The sequence below is a fragment of the Ipomoea nil genome, unplaced genomic scaffold (assembly GCF_001879475.1).
Source record: "Ipomoea nil cultivar Tokyo-kokei standard unplaced genomic scaffold, Asagao_1.1 scaffold3069, whole genome shotgun sequence".
NCBI classification, from domain to species: domain Eukaryota; kingdom Viridiplantae; phylum Streptophyta; class Magnoliopsida; order Solanales; family Convolvulaceae; genus Ipomoea; species Ipomoea nil.
The window spans coordinates 6151571-6169896 of record NW_017619497.1 but is presented as its reverse complement, the minus strand read 5'-3'; the positions used below and the strand labels follow the sequence as shown (position 1 = coordinate 6169896).

At 35.1% G+C, this 18326-nt stretch overlaps 2 protein-coding genes across 2 annotated transcripts; both read right to left on the bottom strand.

The window, feature by feature from the left end:
• Window positions 1-81: 81 nt before the first annotated feature.
• On the bottom strand, window positions 82-8015 carry LOC109165478 (tobamovirus multiplication protein 1). Its single transcript, XM_019314259.1, has 13 exons — window positions 7645-8015; window positions 6880-6930; window positions 5679-5712; window positions 5286-5372; window positions 5133-5184; window positions 4168-4336; window positions 3981-4076; window positions 3820-3880; window positions 1979-2043; window positions 1436-1510; window positions 1272-1347; window positions 993-1156; window positions 82-477 (listed from the first exon to the last, which is right to left on the bottom strand). The coding sequence occupies exons 1-13, from the start codon at window positions 7750-7752 to the stop codon at window positions 454-456; spliced, it is 1062 nt and encodes a 353-aa protein (XP_019169804.1). The 5' UTR covers window positions 7753-8015; the 3' UTR covers window positions 82-453.
• A 5056-nt stretch (window positions 8016-13071) lies between these two features.
• On the bottom strand, window positions 13072-16229 carry LOC109164689 (cation/H(+) antiporter 15-like). The gene is made up of 2 exons (XM_019313227.1): window positions 15692-16229; window positions 13072-15566 (listed from the first exon to the last, which is right to left on the bottom strand). Exons 1-2 carry the CDS (start codon window positions 15926-15928, stop codon window positions 13236-13238), a joined length of 2568 nt encoding a protein of 855 aa, XP_019168772.1. The 5' UTR covers window positions 15929-16229; the 3' UTR covers window positions 13072-13235.
• Between the last annotated feature and the right edge of the window lie 2097 nt (window positions 16230-18326).

The following is an 18326-nucleotide window of genomic DNA, read 5'->3' as shown; positions in this document are numbered from 1 at the left end:
AATTTCTTGAAGGATTTTGTTGAATTTGAATCTTCTGTGTTGTACTGAAATGAAAATGAAGAACTGCTATAAGGAACATTCTTTACAGATAAACAAGAATAGCAATTATTAGCCAGTGAAACTAATAGCTTAGATTTCAGAAAATGAGTACAGGGCATAAGAACTAAGATGCTTGAAGATCTAAATGCCTTGTATGTTAACAGAAACCAACTCAACAGATAGAAGTTTTGTGTAGCGTTGCTATGTACAAGATCCTAATTTGTCAAGAGCTATGCTGCAACAGCCTTCCAGATAGATGTACCCCGAGCTCATCCTCGTAGAGTGATGCCACCAAACGTACGTGTTTCTCTTCATTTCCTCGATAGTGTTTTTCACATTGGCACCGGTACTGACAGTATTCAGAAAGTGACTCGACACTGGAGTCCAAAATCACCACTCATCTACAACACATGATCATATAGGGCTTGCTCTTGACGCCTACATCAAACAAGTACCATTGTTAGCAATAAACATTCTGATTTGTAAATAATTCAATCTATTTGCGTATTCCTGATTTTGCTTACTCCAAACAAGATGTGTGCATTTTACGGGCAACCTCATCCAAGTTAGTCAAGTTGTTGACTTGATAACCACAATGTTATAAGTTCAACTCTTATCGGAAACGGTCTATTGACCTTTTTGATTGAGCTGGTCAACTATATGGGCAACCTAAGCTGATTTACCTCCTTGTGATCCTTTGCTGACTAAGGTCACAAAGCATGGTTTACCTAGTGCACACCCGTGAATTTTTCTCAGTCAACCAAAAAGATGTGCATTTTACAAATTCACTGGTCTTGATTCCTAGCTTATATGTGCAGTTCTCAGGGCAACCAGAGTGTACAAACATTGGTGTCAACAATATTGTGCAGAATAAATATATGTGCTATTGACCAAGTGTGATGGCGTTAAAACATATATAAGGCATATAGCAAGTCGTAACAAAGAAATGAAACCTGATTTTGCATGCTTGCAACAGTAGTCCACCTCTGAGGATGTACTGTCACCGAGCTATCACTAATGAATGCTATTGTCCTCGACTCTTGTTGACTTTGAGTTACAAGAAGAGGAGGTAGTTCTCTCATCACCCATAATACAAATGCTGACGGTACTGAAGAACCTGAAAAAAGCAAACCCCAGAAAACTTAAACTATGGTTCTTGAATTTGTTGGTTCAAGTTAAAGAAAAGAGCATCAATTGCATATGAAATAGAAGGATGGAAAATTAGCGCATACCTATAAAATAATACAAAACCAAGAGGAGTGATGTACTAAAACTATTTATCTGTTGTCCATCCCAGTGATAAAGCAGCTGCAATAATTCAATACTTATTAGAAACAAATATTAGATAAAACAGGTGGTAAGACAAAATTTCATAAGATCAGTGAGAGCAACATACTGGTATATCTGTAAAAATAGCAATAAGAGCACTTGAAGTGAAACAAACAATGGAAACACTGGCTAACCCCGCAACCTGCATGCCATGAGAATACAAAAGATGTAATAATTCAAAAGAAAATGAGAAGTTGGAACTTTATAATTATAACAAACATGCAAAACCTAAAGCTCAGTTGAGACCAACTACATGCACCAGAATATCATTTTCACAGAAGTTGCATAGAGAGGTTAAATAAAACATGGGGGGAGGGGGGGGTGGGAGGGGAAAAGAACCCATTTCTGGTGAGCACCCATTAGAGGTAAGACATCACATCCCACTAGCAAATGACCATATACTGGTGCAATTGAATAGGATTTTGCTAGAATGAGTTACGTCTTAAATTGAATAATTCAATGAAAAGTTTTCAAGGAAATTGGAAAATATAGTGGATTCTGGTGAATACTGTAATCTAAATATCAACTTGATAACCCATCTACTGAATATTGCATTGACATGCAGATAGTCCAAATGGTTTGTACATTAGGAGGAGGACAAATTAGTCACCTTCCGCATTTCTGATGAGGCCCTTTCAGATCTGACTTTTCTCATTCTCAGAAACAATACAAGCCCTGAACAGAAAATTCAGTTAAATGGTCACAAGTGAAGGCGCATTAAATGAAATTTAAAATCAAGAAACCTTCTGAATACAGAATTTTGACGCCTGAACAAATGAACAATATATATGGAACTGTATAATTGTGAACAAGTTGTTAGTCACACCATCACATTCAATATGTTTGCCTATACACCTAGTGGTGACTGCAAATCTGCAATGTACCACTGATGGGGTCAAATGAGTGAAATGACCCCACTGGAATTATTTTTAAGTATATATATTATATATAACATGCAGTTGTTGTATATGTCTTATTAGTAGTCAGTTAAAAGATGTACAGACTATACACAGCAGGATCAAAATTTCAGACGAAACATAAAAATGAAGATAATAATATAAATTCTTAAAAATCTAAGCACTTGATTGAACCCTAAACTATCAATAGTGTCTTATCTAAAGCCAACCACATAGCAAAAGCATCAATCATTGATTCTTAAGGAATCTAAAGCTTGATTAACCATATGGACTTTTGAAGGCACTTCAAAAATAACTGCAAGGATAGAATTTATTTTACTTGCAATATCAATAGATGAATGATTGCGCTGTAACGTTGAGAAAGAAGTTTTTTATGACATAAATACTTCCCTTGTCCGTCAAAAAATTGTCCTCATTATATTGGGATGTCCATAAAAATTCACTTTCCATAAATACAACATTTAGTCATTTACTATTTATTACCCAAAATACCTTTAAATAAGAATTTGAAATAGTAATATTTATTACTTATACATTTAATGCTCAATACAAAAATGTCTCGTACTCTTAAATTTACAATATATTTATTAATTATTATGGACAAAAAAAAATATATCACTTAGTCAATGCACTAAATATTTTCTCCTAAATTTGTATGTACTATCAAAGGGTACAATATTTTCTGAACAGAGGGAGTAATGAAGTTACTACACAGTGCTTTCAAGATATGAAAAAACATAATCAACATTTGTAAGGGAGTATGACTTAGACTATTAGTATTAGTAGACAAAGAGCATCTCATTCAACATTCACTTTGTATTTTCCCATGATCTTTTATGAAATTCTTTCTAAACTTTAATTAACTTCAATGTTGTAGAAGGCGCTAGGCGCTAGTCACTGCCTAGCGCATAATAAGAAAAACAGCTGGTCAACTCAGGCGCCTAGGCCGCCGACTAATGTTTGCCTAAGGGTAAAATCCCCTCTATCGCGTAATTGGTGCCTAAGTGGCTGCCTAGGCCGGTTTTTGCAACAGTGATTAACTTTATAATGTAGCTTGCTTGAAACAATAATTCTTATATGATAAGTGGACGTCCATTATAGACTGCTTCAGTCCATAGAGAAGCTCAAATAAAAAAGTACAAACTATACCAGAATTCCACAAATTATTGCAGATAAATTAAAATTGCATACCATTGATATTCATTGGGTTATCCTAATTATAAAGATGCTTCATCACATTTGACAAAAAGAGTGCTTCTAAATAAATTAATCAAATTATTAGCACTTAAAATATTTTATATGATTATTTATCCAATATGTAGAACTGTTGTTATTACTGATGCAAGTACAAAAAGAATAAACTAGCAATTCCATATCATTCAACCTTGTGAATAAACTTGTCTCAAGGGGATAGAAATTAGAAGTGAAAGTCCAACACTTCTGCCCTCCCCTAGTGGGGCCAAGTAAAACCAAGCAGAAATAAGTTATAATCAATTATCAAAGGGGAAATTTAAAGAGAGGAAAAAATGCTAACCATAGCATGCCAATGCTGCTCCCAACAGAAGAACTGAAATGGAAAAGAGATCTACGTATACCTGGATGATCAAATATTTTATTGCATTATGTAAGTATGTGTAAAAAACTATTTTAGAGGGTTTAAAGTTCCAGCCTCTATGAGGAATCTGTTTATCATACCCGTGCCACAACAGATGAATCAATAGGATTTTCCCCTCTCCCAATCCACATTAGCACAGAAGCTGCCAGCATTAATACAAAAACTAAAAATGTCACCTGGTCAAAAAAGTAGCATGAATTAGATGGAACATAAATGTAAAAAGAATGCATTTTATTATGTAGAAGACATGCACATTCAAAATTTTACCAGTATCACAACTTTCTGGCGGCTTCCAACATGATATGCACGGAATGAGCAACACTTCCTGTGGTTATCAACATCAGAACATGGTTTTGTCTTATCCAGCAGAGCTTCCCGAGGATTATATCCTTCATCATCATCTTCTTCATCATTTGACTGATGACAAAGGTCGACCCTTAAATCAATTCAATAAGAATTTTAGTTTCATTATTATAGAACAAAATTCACTGATTCACGAGTAATAATTATAATGACATAACTCCTGTGCATGATTTTGATCCCTTTTTAAGCTGGTTAGTACTTAGTATCTTGACTTAATTAGAAGTTTAATGGTCTATTGACTATTCAGAATTTGGGCATATGAAATTCAACAAATAAATAAATAAAAGAGATAATAATAACAGAAATAACTGTGGATACATATATTAGACAAAATGGACTATTGAGACTTTAAGGATACAATAAACTAACACAGATACTTATGCAGCAGATATTTTATGAAATAAAAACCCAGAGAGGCAAAGAAAATAAAACAATGATTCTGATGTTGATTCTTTTCTTTTTCTTTATACCATCTTTCCAAAATGCAAATCTAATCTCCACCAAAGCCCCTTCGTTCTTTAGCTTGGTTCAGTTATAATATGCTGGGACTCAACCATTAAATCGTTTAAGTCTATAACAAACATGTTTACTTCAACACAAAACAATTTGGGTCAGTTTGCTAAAATGTGTTTGCTTATCAAAAACTGTTGTGTTACCTATCATATATATTCATGGTTTACACAAGTTGCAATTGGTTGTCTACTTTGACCAATAAATGATGTTCAAAGTCAGCAAATAACAAATAGTCAAATACCATAATGTCCCAATTTTAGTTTGTAGTTTGACATGTATCCATAATGCATGTGCATAATAATAGATTTAGAAGAAAGTCCTAAACAAAGTCAATAAGAAGATAAGAAAATACATACCAGAATGAAAGAAGGAGAAGGTATGCGGCAAGAAAGAGAATTTTGGGGAAAGCTGCACATGGTATATTAGAGTGTTCAAGTTAACTTTTTTGGTTGTCGCAATGAAAATCTGAGATCAATAAATTGAAAATGAAATGATGAAATTGCACATACCCATGACAATAAAACCACAGGATTGTGACCAACAAACCCAATCATGACATGCAGCAACGGGGGTTAACACAAAGTAAAAAAAATAACCTGCCAATATCAAGAACTATATAATCAATCTTGTGTCATAACTTATACTATCTTTGAGTGTGCATGTGTATTATAGGTTTTCCTCACAAAAAGTAAATGTTTCAGCATTTTAGAATTCCAGCAACACAATATACTTAATTCCTCATAACCCTATATGCTTTTGAAATGAGCATGAGTATAAATTAAAGTAATTCTGGATGCTGTGTTTTTATGTTTTTTTCCGAGAGAGAGAGTGTGTGTGTGTGGGGGGGGGGGGGGGGGGAGGGGGGGGGGTGTTTTGTTACTCAGTAAATGATAGATTCTTACCCAAATTTGACAGCCCAATCATTAGATGAAATACCTGCAATCAACAATTCGACACTGAGGATTTGTCAACCTAATGAAATATAATAATTATGAAGCATAATACAGGCCAATTTGCATACATAAAAGTTAAGAGTGTTCACCTAAACATTCAAACTGTTTATAACAGCCTGAAAAACCAAAAAAATTTAAATGTTGAATAACCAATGGTTTCAGTTTTTGTGACGTCACATGTATCCAGTTTATAATTTTAAGAATCATAAGCATTATTGGATTTTTATTAATTATTGTAAAATGAAAATATACATCATTACATCCCGTATTTCCTTTTTCTTGTGAGAAATAAAATGTTAATAATTAGTAAGATAGTCAAAAACTTAAAAATAAATTTTCTATCAAAATGCAATTTTATCAAATTAAGGTGATTCATTCCTAACCATTCAAATTGTCTTACCAGTGAAAATCAAACTAATGCAGTTTTCTTAACTATACTAGTTACGGTTTTTATTGTATACAAAACAGCCCAAATCAATTCAGTTATATATAAAATATCATTAAACTATTCAATGAACACACTTACGTAAAATTGAATATGGTAAAATACTAAAACGCCCATATTAGGCTAAGCAACAGTATATCTTTAAAGAAATAAAATGCTATCGAGAAGAAAAATCACTTGCACAAAATACGCATGTATGAAGAAAAAGTCCATAAACTCTGAATGCTTATGGTGCTACAAGGTTGAAAGTTGAAACTTGCAGCAGAAACCAAGTGGAGGCCAGCAGATCAAGATGCAAAAAGAGCAAGAGGATTGACTATACTATTGATGAAGAGATTAGTCATGATGGACTATTCAAAAAAAAATATGGAATTTATATTATTGAAAATGAGAACAAATTGGGTAACACATTTTCTGCACCACATGCATCTGTCACTGATACTATTTACAAGAGGATAAGTAATTCTGTGCGAATAATTTCTTGGGTGATTCATATTTCCATCACAATAAGTCTGCAAGAGATAATGGATACAATTGCAATATTACAAGACTCGAGACCCCTGTAGGCGAGTGGTTTCCCAAACTTAAGTATTACATAAATATTCATCACACTAAATAACCCCAATCATGAAGGTGTGTCTATTCTCACGTCCCATTCAGATACTATAAAGAAACAAGTGGACAATTGAAAATTATTTTACTTACTTTTTGACGAGTCCATCCAACGTGTGCATTTCTAGAATGAATTCTCAGTAACTGAAACAAGTAAAAGCACACCAAGTGAGAAAAAGAAAATGCTACAAAGCAGCTTTTCAAGTTATAAAATAAAAATAAAAATTTTATATACAAATGGAACTTAAGAATTTACAAACGGGGTACTCAATAAATCAACATGATTCAGTAAAACATACACACCAATCTGATAAATATATATCACAAATGGCATGAACCATCATAGTATTTTGAAGACATTAAAAACTAACAACTCTGCAGTATCCCTAATCTGGTCAGAACTCAGAAGCTCTACTTTTTGGTAACTAGTAGAGCACCCTTCATTTGCAAGCCTACCAGGCACAATAAAACATCTAATATACAGTGCCCCAGCAAATTCCCATCAGGAAGAAACATCAATCTAAGGTTTGAAGTGCATTTTGCATCAATAATAAACCAGTAATCATCAAATCCCAGCTCTAAAAGCAAAAAAAATGACAAAAGGCAGATATGATTAAGAGGAAAACATCCACCTTTACAACTTTTACCAAAACAGAAAGACGAATTAATCAATTAACCAACCCATTGGATTTCAGGTGCAAAAATCTCAGAAACCACAACATCAAATTTCATAAACCAATTGAAACCCCGAATCACTAAACCAACCCCATATACAACTTCAAACGATCAAATTCCCTCAAACGAAAAAAAAATACACATGAAAATGAATAAATTGAGGCTGAAGCCCGGGCGCAGTACCTGAGCGAGGGCAAAAACAGCAATTGCAGCATCCACAAAAGCAAGACCCACATTCACTCCCAGTAAAGCCTCGGGATAGCAACCCCCTTCCACTCTCAATTCCAACATCTTCTTCTTCCCTTATCCACACACCATTCAATCTCTTCTCTCCCGCTCTGTCTCTCTCTCTCTCTCTATATATATATATATTATGTATTTATATATATAGCATGGGCTGAGATACAGAGATGGAGATATGATGGTACGAACGAAGTTCGCCTAAGAATTGCTAAGATGCAAAGGGGTATCGAAAACGATATTCTTAATATCGCCCTGTCTCTGTGTGGACTGTCTTTTTCTTTCAATTGCTGCAGATCTGCCCGTGGATTTTCTCACCCCCATTTTTATCTCTCCCAAAAGTTTTCTCTTTTATATATTTCTCTTTTTTTTTTTTTAAGTGAAATGAAATAAAATAAAATCATATTAAAAGACCATTTAAATTTATTAAAAAGTTTGTCATTTTAAGTATTAAAATTTTTTACAAAATTAATATAGTATCTTATTCATAATAATAAGATTTTTAGACATAATATCTAGACATTACATTAGTGGGTTCATCATTTTCTCTGCAAAAATGGTAACCCCATTCAATTTTCTTGTTCAAGAAAAGTTGACAATAATTCTGTCCACCCTAGTATTTTCTTGGTAAAGCCAGCTATTACTCTTTTTTTTTTTTTTTTTTTACATTGTGTTAATTACTTTAAATTCTTAATTTAATTTTATTTTTTACTTTTTCTTTTATTTTGGAATGAAATAAAAAGCGGATGAAATGTAGATTTGAAATCCTCAAAATTTTACCATTTTAATCATTAAAAACTTATAAAAATGACATCACCTATTTTTATTTAGAATCAATTTGAAAAATAAAAAAAATGACTTTTGCAAAATAACTTTCCTTTCTCGTGTTTGACCGCACGTTAGAAAACTGTATGTTTGGTTCATTTTCTGAGGGGTCGTTATATCGTGGACCGCGGTGCACATGCACCATGGTCAAAACAGCGCCGCTTCTTTACATTAAAGAAACGGCGCGCCGTTAGTGTTAACAGAGTGTGCATTTTTTTGTATGTTAATTACCAACTGACATTACAGTATATCTAAACTGACACTGTCTCACGTATTATTTTTATATTATCAAATGAAATTGTAGTTATATCAAAATGATACTGTAGTTGTGGTGAAATGAAACTGCAGTGTATATAAAATGAAAGTGAATAACATTTCACATATTTGAGTATATATTGTACAATGAAACTGTAATTATATCAAAATGATCATGTAATTGTGTTCTAATAAAACTATTGTATATATAAAATAAAATTAAATAACGTTTTCACATATTTGAGTATATAAATATCGAATGAAACTATAGTTATATTGAAATGAAACTGTAGTTGTGTTGAACTGAAACTGCACTATATACAAAATGAAACTGAATAACAGAATTACTTTTTGTGGAAGGGTGCGGAACGGCGGAAAACAGATGCCGTTTCTTTTCATTAAACAAATCGACGTCGTTTTGATGCACGATATAATTTTCCTTTTCTGAGGTAGAATTGTATAAGTAAAATTTTATATAATTAATTATTTTGTTTAAAATATAAAAATATTTTTAATATTACTAAAAAATAATATTATTTATTTTTTAAATCAAATAATATTATTTATTAAAAAATTAAAAAATTTTAAAAAAATTACGAAAACCAAAGAGAACTGCTCTCTGGTGTCCGATAGGAAACCAGAGAGCACATAATCGATGAAGTAGACTAAGTTTTCGCGTAGGTTCACGGTTCGAAAAATGACCTTATTTTATTCCGTCAACATAAAATGTTTTTCGTTGACTGGATTTTTCATGTACATCCAAACACTAGAAATTCAAAAAATGATTTTCAAAAATAATTTTTGAGTTTTCAAACACATCTTAAGAGCATCCACACTAGGGGAGCAAGTGAGGAGAATGTGATACTTTTAATATATTTAATGTTGACATGGATGAGAGAGAGAGTGGAGAGAAAAATTTGGGGAGCATCTGCAAGAGTTGGGAGAATGGGAGCATTGTGGGACCCAGTAGAAATGCAACCAAACGTGACAGCCAATCGTGGCTGTCATGAGTGCATCCAGCGGGCGCGTCGCGCGCCTGGCTATAGTTATTATATTTATTTATTTTTATTTTAAAATCAGTTTTTGCTTCTTTTTTTTCCCTCTCCCCTCCCCCATTCTCTTTCCTAACCACTCTTACATTCTCCCCTCTAATATCCCCACTGATAAGGATGCTCATAGAATAATAAGCACCTAACATGTATCTTTTTTTTTCACATTGTTTATTAAATATTTTAATCATGTCATGTGATAAATGCTCCGTAAATTTATATTTATTAACTACTCATGATCATTTTTTATGGGAAAATGACACTTTTTCCCCCTAAGTTATATACATATAGCACTTTTCTCCCCTGAATTATTCAAGTGGCTGTTTTTCCCCCTGAAATGTTAAATGGACATATTTACCCTTAAAATAAATATTTCATTTTTTTTCTCTAACAAATTATGACCACAAGTTGGTTCAAACCAAACAGACACTATAGAAATCAAACCAAAATATTCTAATTACAATTTAGAATCGAAACCCGATATTTAGATTTTATTAAAATCGTGAACCGAGACGGCCGGTTCATGGTCCAAACTGAAAAAAATAAAATACATTTATTGTTGAATTTAGACTATTTTAAAATAAAAAATTAAAATTTTAAAAATAAAGACGGTTCAAAATCGCTAACCGGATCTAGAACCGTCGGTTCACGGTTCAGGATCCAATTTTTTCGATTCATAATTTTAATGAATTGAAATTAAAATATTGGGTTCTAGATCTGAATCATAACCGGAAACTTTTAATTCGATTGCTATAGTGTCTGGTTCAATTCGAATCGAACCGTGGTCATTCCTATGTATACGCAATAATTTATTGAAAAGGAAAAATAAATAAAATGTTTACTTTAAGGGTAGAAATGTCAATAAAATATATTAGGGGAAACCGCCACTTTTAAAATAATTGAGGGGCTAATGTGCTTACATGAATAATTCAGGGAGAAAAAGTGCTATAAGTATATAACTCAGGGAGAAAAAATGTCATTTTTTTTTAATTATATAAAACCTCATCATATTGTAAAAGTTGTGTCGATTTCTTTTTATGTAACATGATACATAACTGTTATTAGACTAAAATTCTCTGAATGAATTATTACTCCGTATTAATTATAAAAAGCATCTATCACCTTTTTTTTTTTGAAAAAACCAATCTGCCGATTGTATTAATTAATGAAAGCTATAATAGTGTCAGGAGGGATAGAATCCCAATACATAGAATGTTCCTGAGTAAAAGCTAACGAAGCTAAAGTATGAGCATGTAAATTAATCTGTCTAGGCACATAGCTTAACGAAATAAAATTAAATAAAGACATCATTGTCTTGCACTGGTCAATTACCAACCCAGCATACGAGTGAATGGGTGTAGTCTGATGGTGTATGGTAGTTCGCAACACCATACAATCCGTGAGCAGATTGGCCGAATTGAGATTTCTTGCAACTAACCAGGACAGCGCCTCTTTAAAAGCATCTATCACCTTAAATACATCTCATCGTTGATCATGGTTCACATGTTAATCAAATGTCAAATCAAAATGCAAATAAAGCTCAAATCATGTGTAACAAATGGAAAGATTCAAGGAAAAAAATTAGTTGTTCCCTAAAATTAATTGAATAAAAAGAGATTGATAATTGTTAATTAGTGTGAAAAAATAAATATACAATATAATGAGAAGTTTATACCCTACCAAAAAAAAAAAAATGAGAAGTTTATAAATGTTTTTGGATGTCCATGGAAATCTGTAGTTATTATCCGAATGTGTGCATTAGCTAATTTGTATGCATCGTAAATAAATATATCAAAATTAATTATTTTTGAAATTCTATTTAAATTTTCTAAAGTCAATATAGTTTACCGAAAAGATATGAATTGAAATCACCTTTTTTTTTTGTTCTTAATTAGTATACAACTAAAAAAAAAAGAAGAGAAATGACTTCATAATTCTGTCGAGTCGGGTCTAGAGCGAGAGATTTCACCTTTTGTGGACAAAGAAATAGACAAATTAATAAGGAATGAAAATTTTAAATATGTACAATTATAGAAAATAAAATAGAGTTGTCAAGCAAGATGAGTGATTATATTAAGTGAATAAAATATAATTATTATATCTCATTGTTCACGAAAACAATGGCATGTAGTATCTCTCCCATATGGGAGATCATGAAATCGATTATCAGTGGATGTGGTGTTGACTCTTTATGTTTTAACATGTTAAAAAAAGATATATGAATAGATATTACAATATAATATAGTCAATGATATTCATAAACAAAAAAAAAGTTAGGTTGTAATTTGCAACTTAAAAAAATAAAATTTGTTAGCAACTTAGCAACGAAGCTATAAACGAAAGATTTCCTATGCTATTTTTTATTTTCAATTTTGCCCCACGGTCCTTCGTCACGACTCACGAGTCTCACGGCACCTTTTTCACGCGGAATAGTAGAATGTATTGAAGATTTGAACTTTGAAGTTACTAAAAAAGAGCCTACTCTTCCTAAACTACCCTTATCAAACCCCAAATATCCCCTCTCACCCCCTAACCGCCTTTACCAATGACTCCGTATTACTACTCTCATACAAAAGTTCCTACTTCCCAGACTTATCTCTTTCTTCCGCGATTCGCTTGCAAGCAACCGCAATGTTGAAAGCGCCAGGCTACTTGTTCGCCTTCAATAGGCCGAACAAGAAGGCTTCCGGCAGAGGTTCCGACGACGCCGGCGGCGCAATGAGTGGTAAAAGCAGCGGTGCTACTAACAATTCGAGGCTGCGGCGCTGGAGATTATTGAAGCGCATATCTCCAGGGTTGCGGTGGAAGAGGATGTTAAACCTCCATGTCTGGTTCGTGGACAGTGTACTTTTCAAGATAGTTTCTGTTTTCGAGGCCGTCGTTTTGATCTCAACGCTTGCTTTCTTCTACCTCTTCTGCGGATGCCATATATGAATGAAGAAGGAATTGAAATAGCGTTCATCACTTCATCCGGCCTGCCGAAATCTATGCAGTTTTAAGTAAGTTTGTAAATGTAACTGCCGTTTACAACTTGATGCTCCTCTTCTTTCTGAAATTTATGTAAATTTTTTATTGATTTCCTATTTAAAAAAAGGAAATTATATTTTATAGTTTATTTTCATTTACTTTTGTGTAATTGTGTTTTGAAAGGAATGACTATTTACAGATGTGGAATATGTTATGAGGTTGAATTGGGGGATTGGAGGAAGCTAATTGCGTGCAGTTAGGCGGAAATGACTACTTTTGCATAAAAATTGTTAATGTTTATTAACTCTGAGATTTTGACCTAACTTATCTGGAAATATGAAGATTGGATTGAGATTTACATGAGATTGAGGAATGAATAACAATTTTAGTCTTCCTACTTAACTTGAGAGCAGAGCTTTTAGTATATTAAAGCTGAGATTATACGTGCTCCTTATTCCCGTTAAAACTCGGAAATGATTGGAAGACCGATTCAGTATCCGATATCGACGTCCGCAGCGGGATCTCCTCCACTTTATTCTCCATCATTTGGCTCATTCTTCCGGAAGAACCCTCCGAGTCTTCCACGCCGGCCCGGGAAGATTTCATGTACTGTTGTACCACCAGTACTGAAAACGCCGATTCAAACTCCGACGTGACAAGAAGATCTCCTATCGGCCCCAGCTCCGGGCAATCACACCAGTCCGCTAGACCGGCCGTGAGCGGCGACACCACTCCCCGGCCCCTCCCCACGACGTAGAGATCATAGTTCCGAGTCTCCATTGCTTTGATAGCATTGGTAGTTTCTTCTTCATTGTTCAGGACCAGTTCCGCGTAAGTTACGGAGTTGTCGTTTGCGGTTGAGGATTTGAAATCGTTGAGGAGTTGTTGATCCAGCTCTCTGTCTTTGTCGGGGTCGATGCTTATACTCACGAAGCTTTTGCTATAATTTGCGAATCCCATAGGGTCATTGTACGACGTATCTTCCCCCGGAATGAATCTTACCACGGTCAACTGCACGCTACCACCGACGGCGTCGATGTCGGCGTCTGATTCATTTTCAATCATTCTCCACGCTAACGACAAGGCTTCTCTGTCATCCGGGCCGCCGAAATACATCATGACGATGTTCCGAGCGCATTCATTAGCGTGACAATGGCCACGGTCGATGAGGATTCCGACGGAGCAAGGAGCGTTAACCAGCACCGCTTCGTTTACGCTCTGGATAGCCGGGTTTACCTCTTCCATGTCGCCGTCCATGGTGGGCTGCTTGTGGAACGGGAGGATAACGAAGGAAGTGCGTTTTTCCCGGGCGACGTTACAGATATCTTCCGCCATGGTTGAGAACGAGGTCCTCGCTGTCAGAACTTGAGTGGTGACTCCATGGGACCGGAGCTCGTAGTTGTCGAACGCGCTGATGATTTGGCTGGTCTGGACCCCTTCGTGGCTGAGGTTCCTCGACGGCCCTCGCCTAGCGGAGCTGTGCACCACCAGCATCGGCGGAGCACGGCCGACCAGCTCCACCAGCTGCAGCCCGAACACGCTCATCGGAAACTCCCTCGTGGATTTTGAGGATTCCAGGAGTTTGATCATGGGAGGAACATCGTTGATTCCGTAAATACATCCTAGGACTCGTAGCTCCTCCTCGTTTGGTTTCCCCTTCATCTCTATCGTCCTCCGTTTGTACGGCGATATGTTCTCAGGGGGACGATACCTGTTGGTCAAGGGCGTGACCGCCATCGTCATTACCAGAACCGCAACCACCATTATAGAGTAGATTTGAGTGGTCAAAACCTGGCGTACTTGACCCACTTCAAGAAGAATCATGGCCATAGTGCTTTTGGTGTTGGTCAGTATTCCCACCGCGATTGCCTCTCTAGCTGACAAGCCAGAGAAGCAAGTCGCCGCAAGAGCGCTAATAATCTTGGCTAAAAAGGCAAAGATTATCGTCAAGATAACGAGAGAGAAACTGGTATCGGTGGCGATAACACCAATATTTGTTCTAAGCCCACAAACCACGAAGAAAACCGGCATGAAAACTCCCATCACAAAGTCCTCAAGCTTATCCAGAATCGCCGCCTCGACAGCCTGCGACGGCATTATGAGCCCAAAGAGAAACGCCCCAATCATCGGATGTGTCCCCATCGCATCCGAAATAACCCCACAGAACATCATCGCGATCACCATGGAACATATGTAGAACTCACTATACCCCTGTCCTTCCGGCGTCTTCCGTATGATCCATGCCAGAAACCGGCGTAAATAAGAGACGGTGAACAAAATGTAGAGAGCAGTGCATACTATCGCCCAGTGCATAGCGCCCCCTGAGGCCGCCAATCCCAGCGCCAGAAAAACCCACGACGACAAGTCGTGGATTGTGGCCGAAGACAGAGCCACTTTCCCCGCCTCGGTCTGGAGAAGTCTCTGCATGTCGAGGATTTTGGCGAGATTTGAGAAGCCCGTGACGGTAAGTGCGCCGCCGTAGAATATGATGCCGGGCATCTTCCCGCGTTCGTCGTCGTGTGACAGGATGTAGTACAAGGATGCGCCGATGAGGAAGGGGACGATGATGCCGGAAAGCGCGACGGTCTTGGCCTTGGAGCCGATGCGCAGGATTGGTTTTAGATCCGTTTGGAGTCCGGTCATGAAGGCGTAGAGGACGAGGGCTAAGTGCGCCATCGTCTCTATTATCTCGAAGTTGTAGTTCGGGAAGAACACGATTCGAAACCCGTTGATTCCTCCAATTGCAGAAGGCCCCAAAAGCATCCCACTCTGCAACCACCATCAATGACTTAGCCGCTGAACATGGAATGAATATATATATATATATATATATATATATATATATATATATATATATATATATATATATATATATATATAATGCATAAACTTACGAGGATTTCAGCGACGAGGGGAGGCTGGTTGAATGGCTTCATGGCGAAATTGAGAATACGGGAGAAAAATATAGCCATCATTATCTGAACGAGGAATAGGGGAATGATGGGTGTCAAAGGATCAGGCCCTTCCCAGACGCCATTTGCCCGGTATATTGTCTCAGAAAAACACGTAACCGTTTGCGCCAATCTATCCAAGTCCACGTCCGCTTTGGCAGGAGGTGGTGGCGCCGCCATTTTTATCTTCCTCTATTCCTCCTTCAAGATCCTCCCGGCTGCCGGCCGGCCGCCTTGTTGATACGAATTGAATCAAAGGTTAATTCTTCTTCTTCAATTCTTGTCTCCCTTAGCTTCTCCGCCTGCGCGCTGTGCTTGCCAGGGCTGGGACCACCCTGGCCGGAGTTCTGCGGTTGCACCACCGCTCGCCTCAGATAGCCACCGCTACAATGAATTAGCAGAAATCTATGCATAACGAAAACAATAAGACGATGAATGGAGGAAATACGGGAAAAGAAGAACGGTTCAGAGACCTCTTCTGACAGGAGGGCTGTAATGGTTAAGTGGAAAAATGAATGGTTGTCCGTTTCACGCCAAATTTTAAGTGTTCGAATTTTTCCTGTTAATATACCTTAATTTAATGGCCCAGATCTATTTACACGACTAATAAGAAAGGAGTGCACTCATTTGATTATATATATATATATATATTATTTTGCTTTTGTACATATATTATATGTTCTGGTCAATAGTATATAGTAGTAGTTAATGTTTTTTTTATGTAATTAAATTATTTTAAAGACATAAATTTGTAATTTGTTTAATTGTAAATTTGAATTAGTTTACATCAATTTTTTACGTAATATATTTGCATTTGATTATATATGTAATGTAATACGAATAACTTTTTAAATTTTTAAAACTAATTTTACGTATTTTGGATTTTCATTTTTGTTGTTATTGCTAATATTTGAAAAGTAATTTATATATTTATACTATATATAAAAACAAAATCATGAAATTTTAACTTCCCGCCCAATTCCTAAAAAATCTCTCTTCCCAATAAAATATATTGATTTCTACTTCCCCATTCATACAATAATTCTGGGTTAAAGTTGTGAAGTGTCAAAAGTTCGACAAGGCGTAACTTCTGACTCGGTTGTCCGTTTTGGACAAATGTTTTTTTGAAATCGCGTATTTTTTCGAGATCTATCCACCGCAAACTGTCGTAGGCGGTTTGGCCCACCAATTTTTTTAAAAAATACTTTATTAAATAGTTTCTAAGAAAAAAATTATGAGAACCTTATATTTTATTAATGAATTTTTAAAATTTTTAATTTAAAAATTATCTCGTGCATTATTTAATAATCTCTTTTTATAATTGGTCAAATTATTTAATTATGGTAAATTAGGGAATAATTAATGATGGTAATAGAAATTCTAGAAGAATATAGAATTAAAGAATATTTAATTATTGTTATATTATTATTGTGACTCACGGAATACAATATAAAAATATTTAATTATGGCTATATTATTATTGTGTGCCCTCACGACCATTATATACTAACAAAATTTGAAAAGAAACTAATAATAATAATATAATAATAATAATAATATAAGTGGTAAAAATAATATCTAAAAGTAATTAAGTGTTAATAATAATAGTAAGAATATTAACGTTAGAATTATAACATAGAATAAATCGTAATAATTAATAACTATAGTCTAGGATTAAATTTGAAATTGTCAGGAAAGATAAGCGACCTCTGATGAAATTAACTCTTAAATAGTTATATATCGATTTAAATATTCTTAATATATGACAACAATTCCATTCCGTGTATCGCACGGGTCAAAATAATAGTTGATATAAAAGAATAATTGTGAAGATAAAATAATATTTATTGATAAAAAAAAAAAAACTTTTAATGTAATATGAAAGTGTGACAATATTGCAAGGATGTAGAGAAAAATAAGGAACAGGAGTCAAATAGGCCACTGAAGTGCACACAAACCTGCAATTGGACTACTGAACTCAAAAAACTGCATTTAAGTCGGTGAAATCTGGCGGTGGCAGAAGTGCTTCACCTTTGAACTAGTTTTTAATATATTTATTAAATAAGAAAAAAATAACAAGCCACATGGAAGCCAAGTTGGCAAAGTTACCGGTAACAAACCTATAAAACTGGAAAATTGGTAAAATTGCATGCTATTGGTTAATTCAGGGACTTAATTGCAGTTTTTTGAGTTCAGTGGTCCAATTGCAGTTTTATGTGCACTTCAATGGCTTATTTGACCCTTATTCCGAAAAATAATTAAACAATTATAAATTTGATGATATGAAAGTATGACCACTTTTGAAAGTGAAAGGGTATTGTAAAAATAAAGAAAGTATGACCGCTTTTGAAAGTGAAAGGGTATTGTAAAAATAAGGAAAGTATGACCGCTTTTGAAAGTGAAAGGGTATTGTAAAAATAAAGATAGCCTACCACCCATTTAAATATTTTTTTTGAATACTACTTGGCTCTATTACAATGTAGTATTGCCACCACTGAGGCTCAAACTTACAACCTTCCAAATGAAAGTCCAACCCGGGTACCATTAGACCACATAGTCTTGGTACCACCCATTTAAA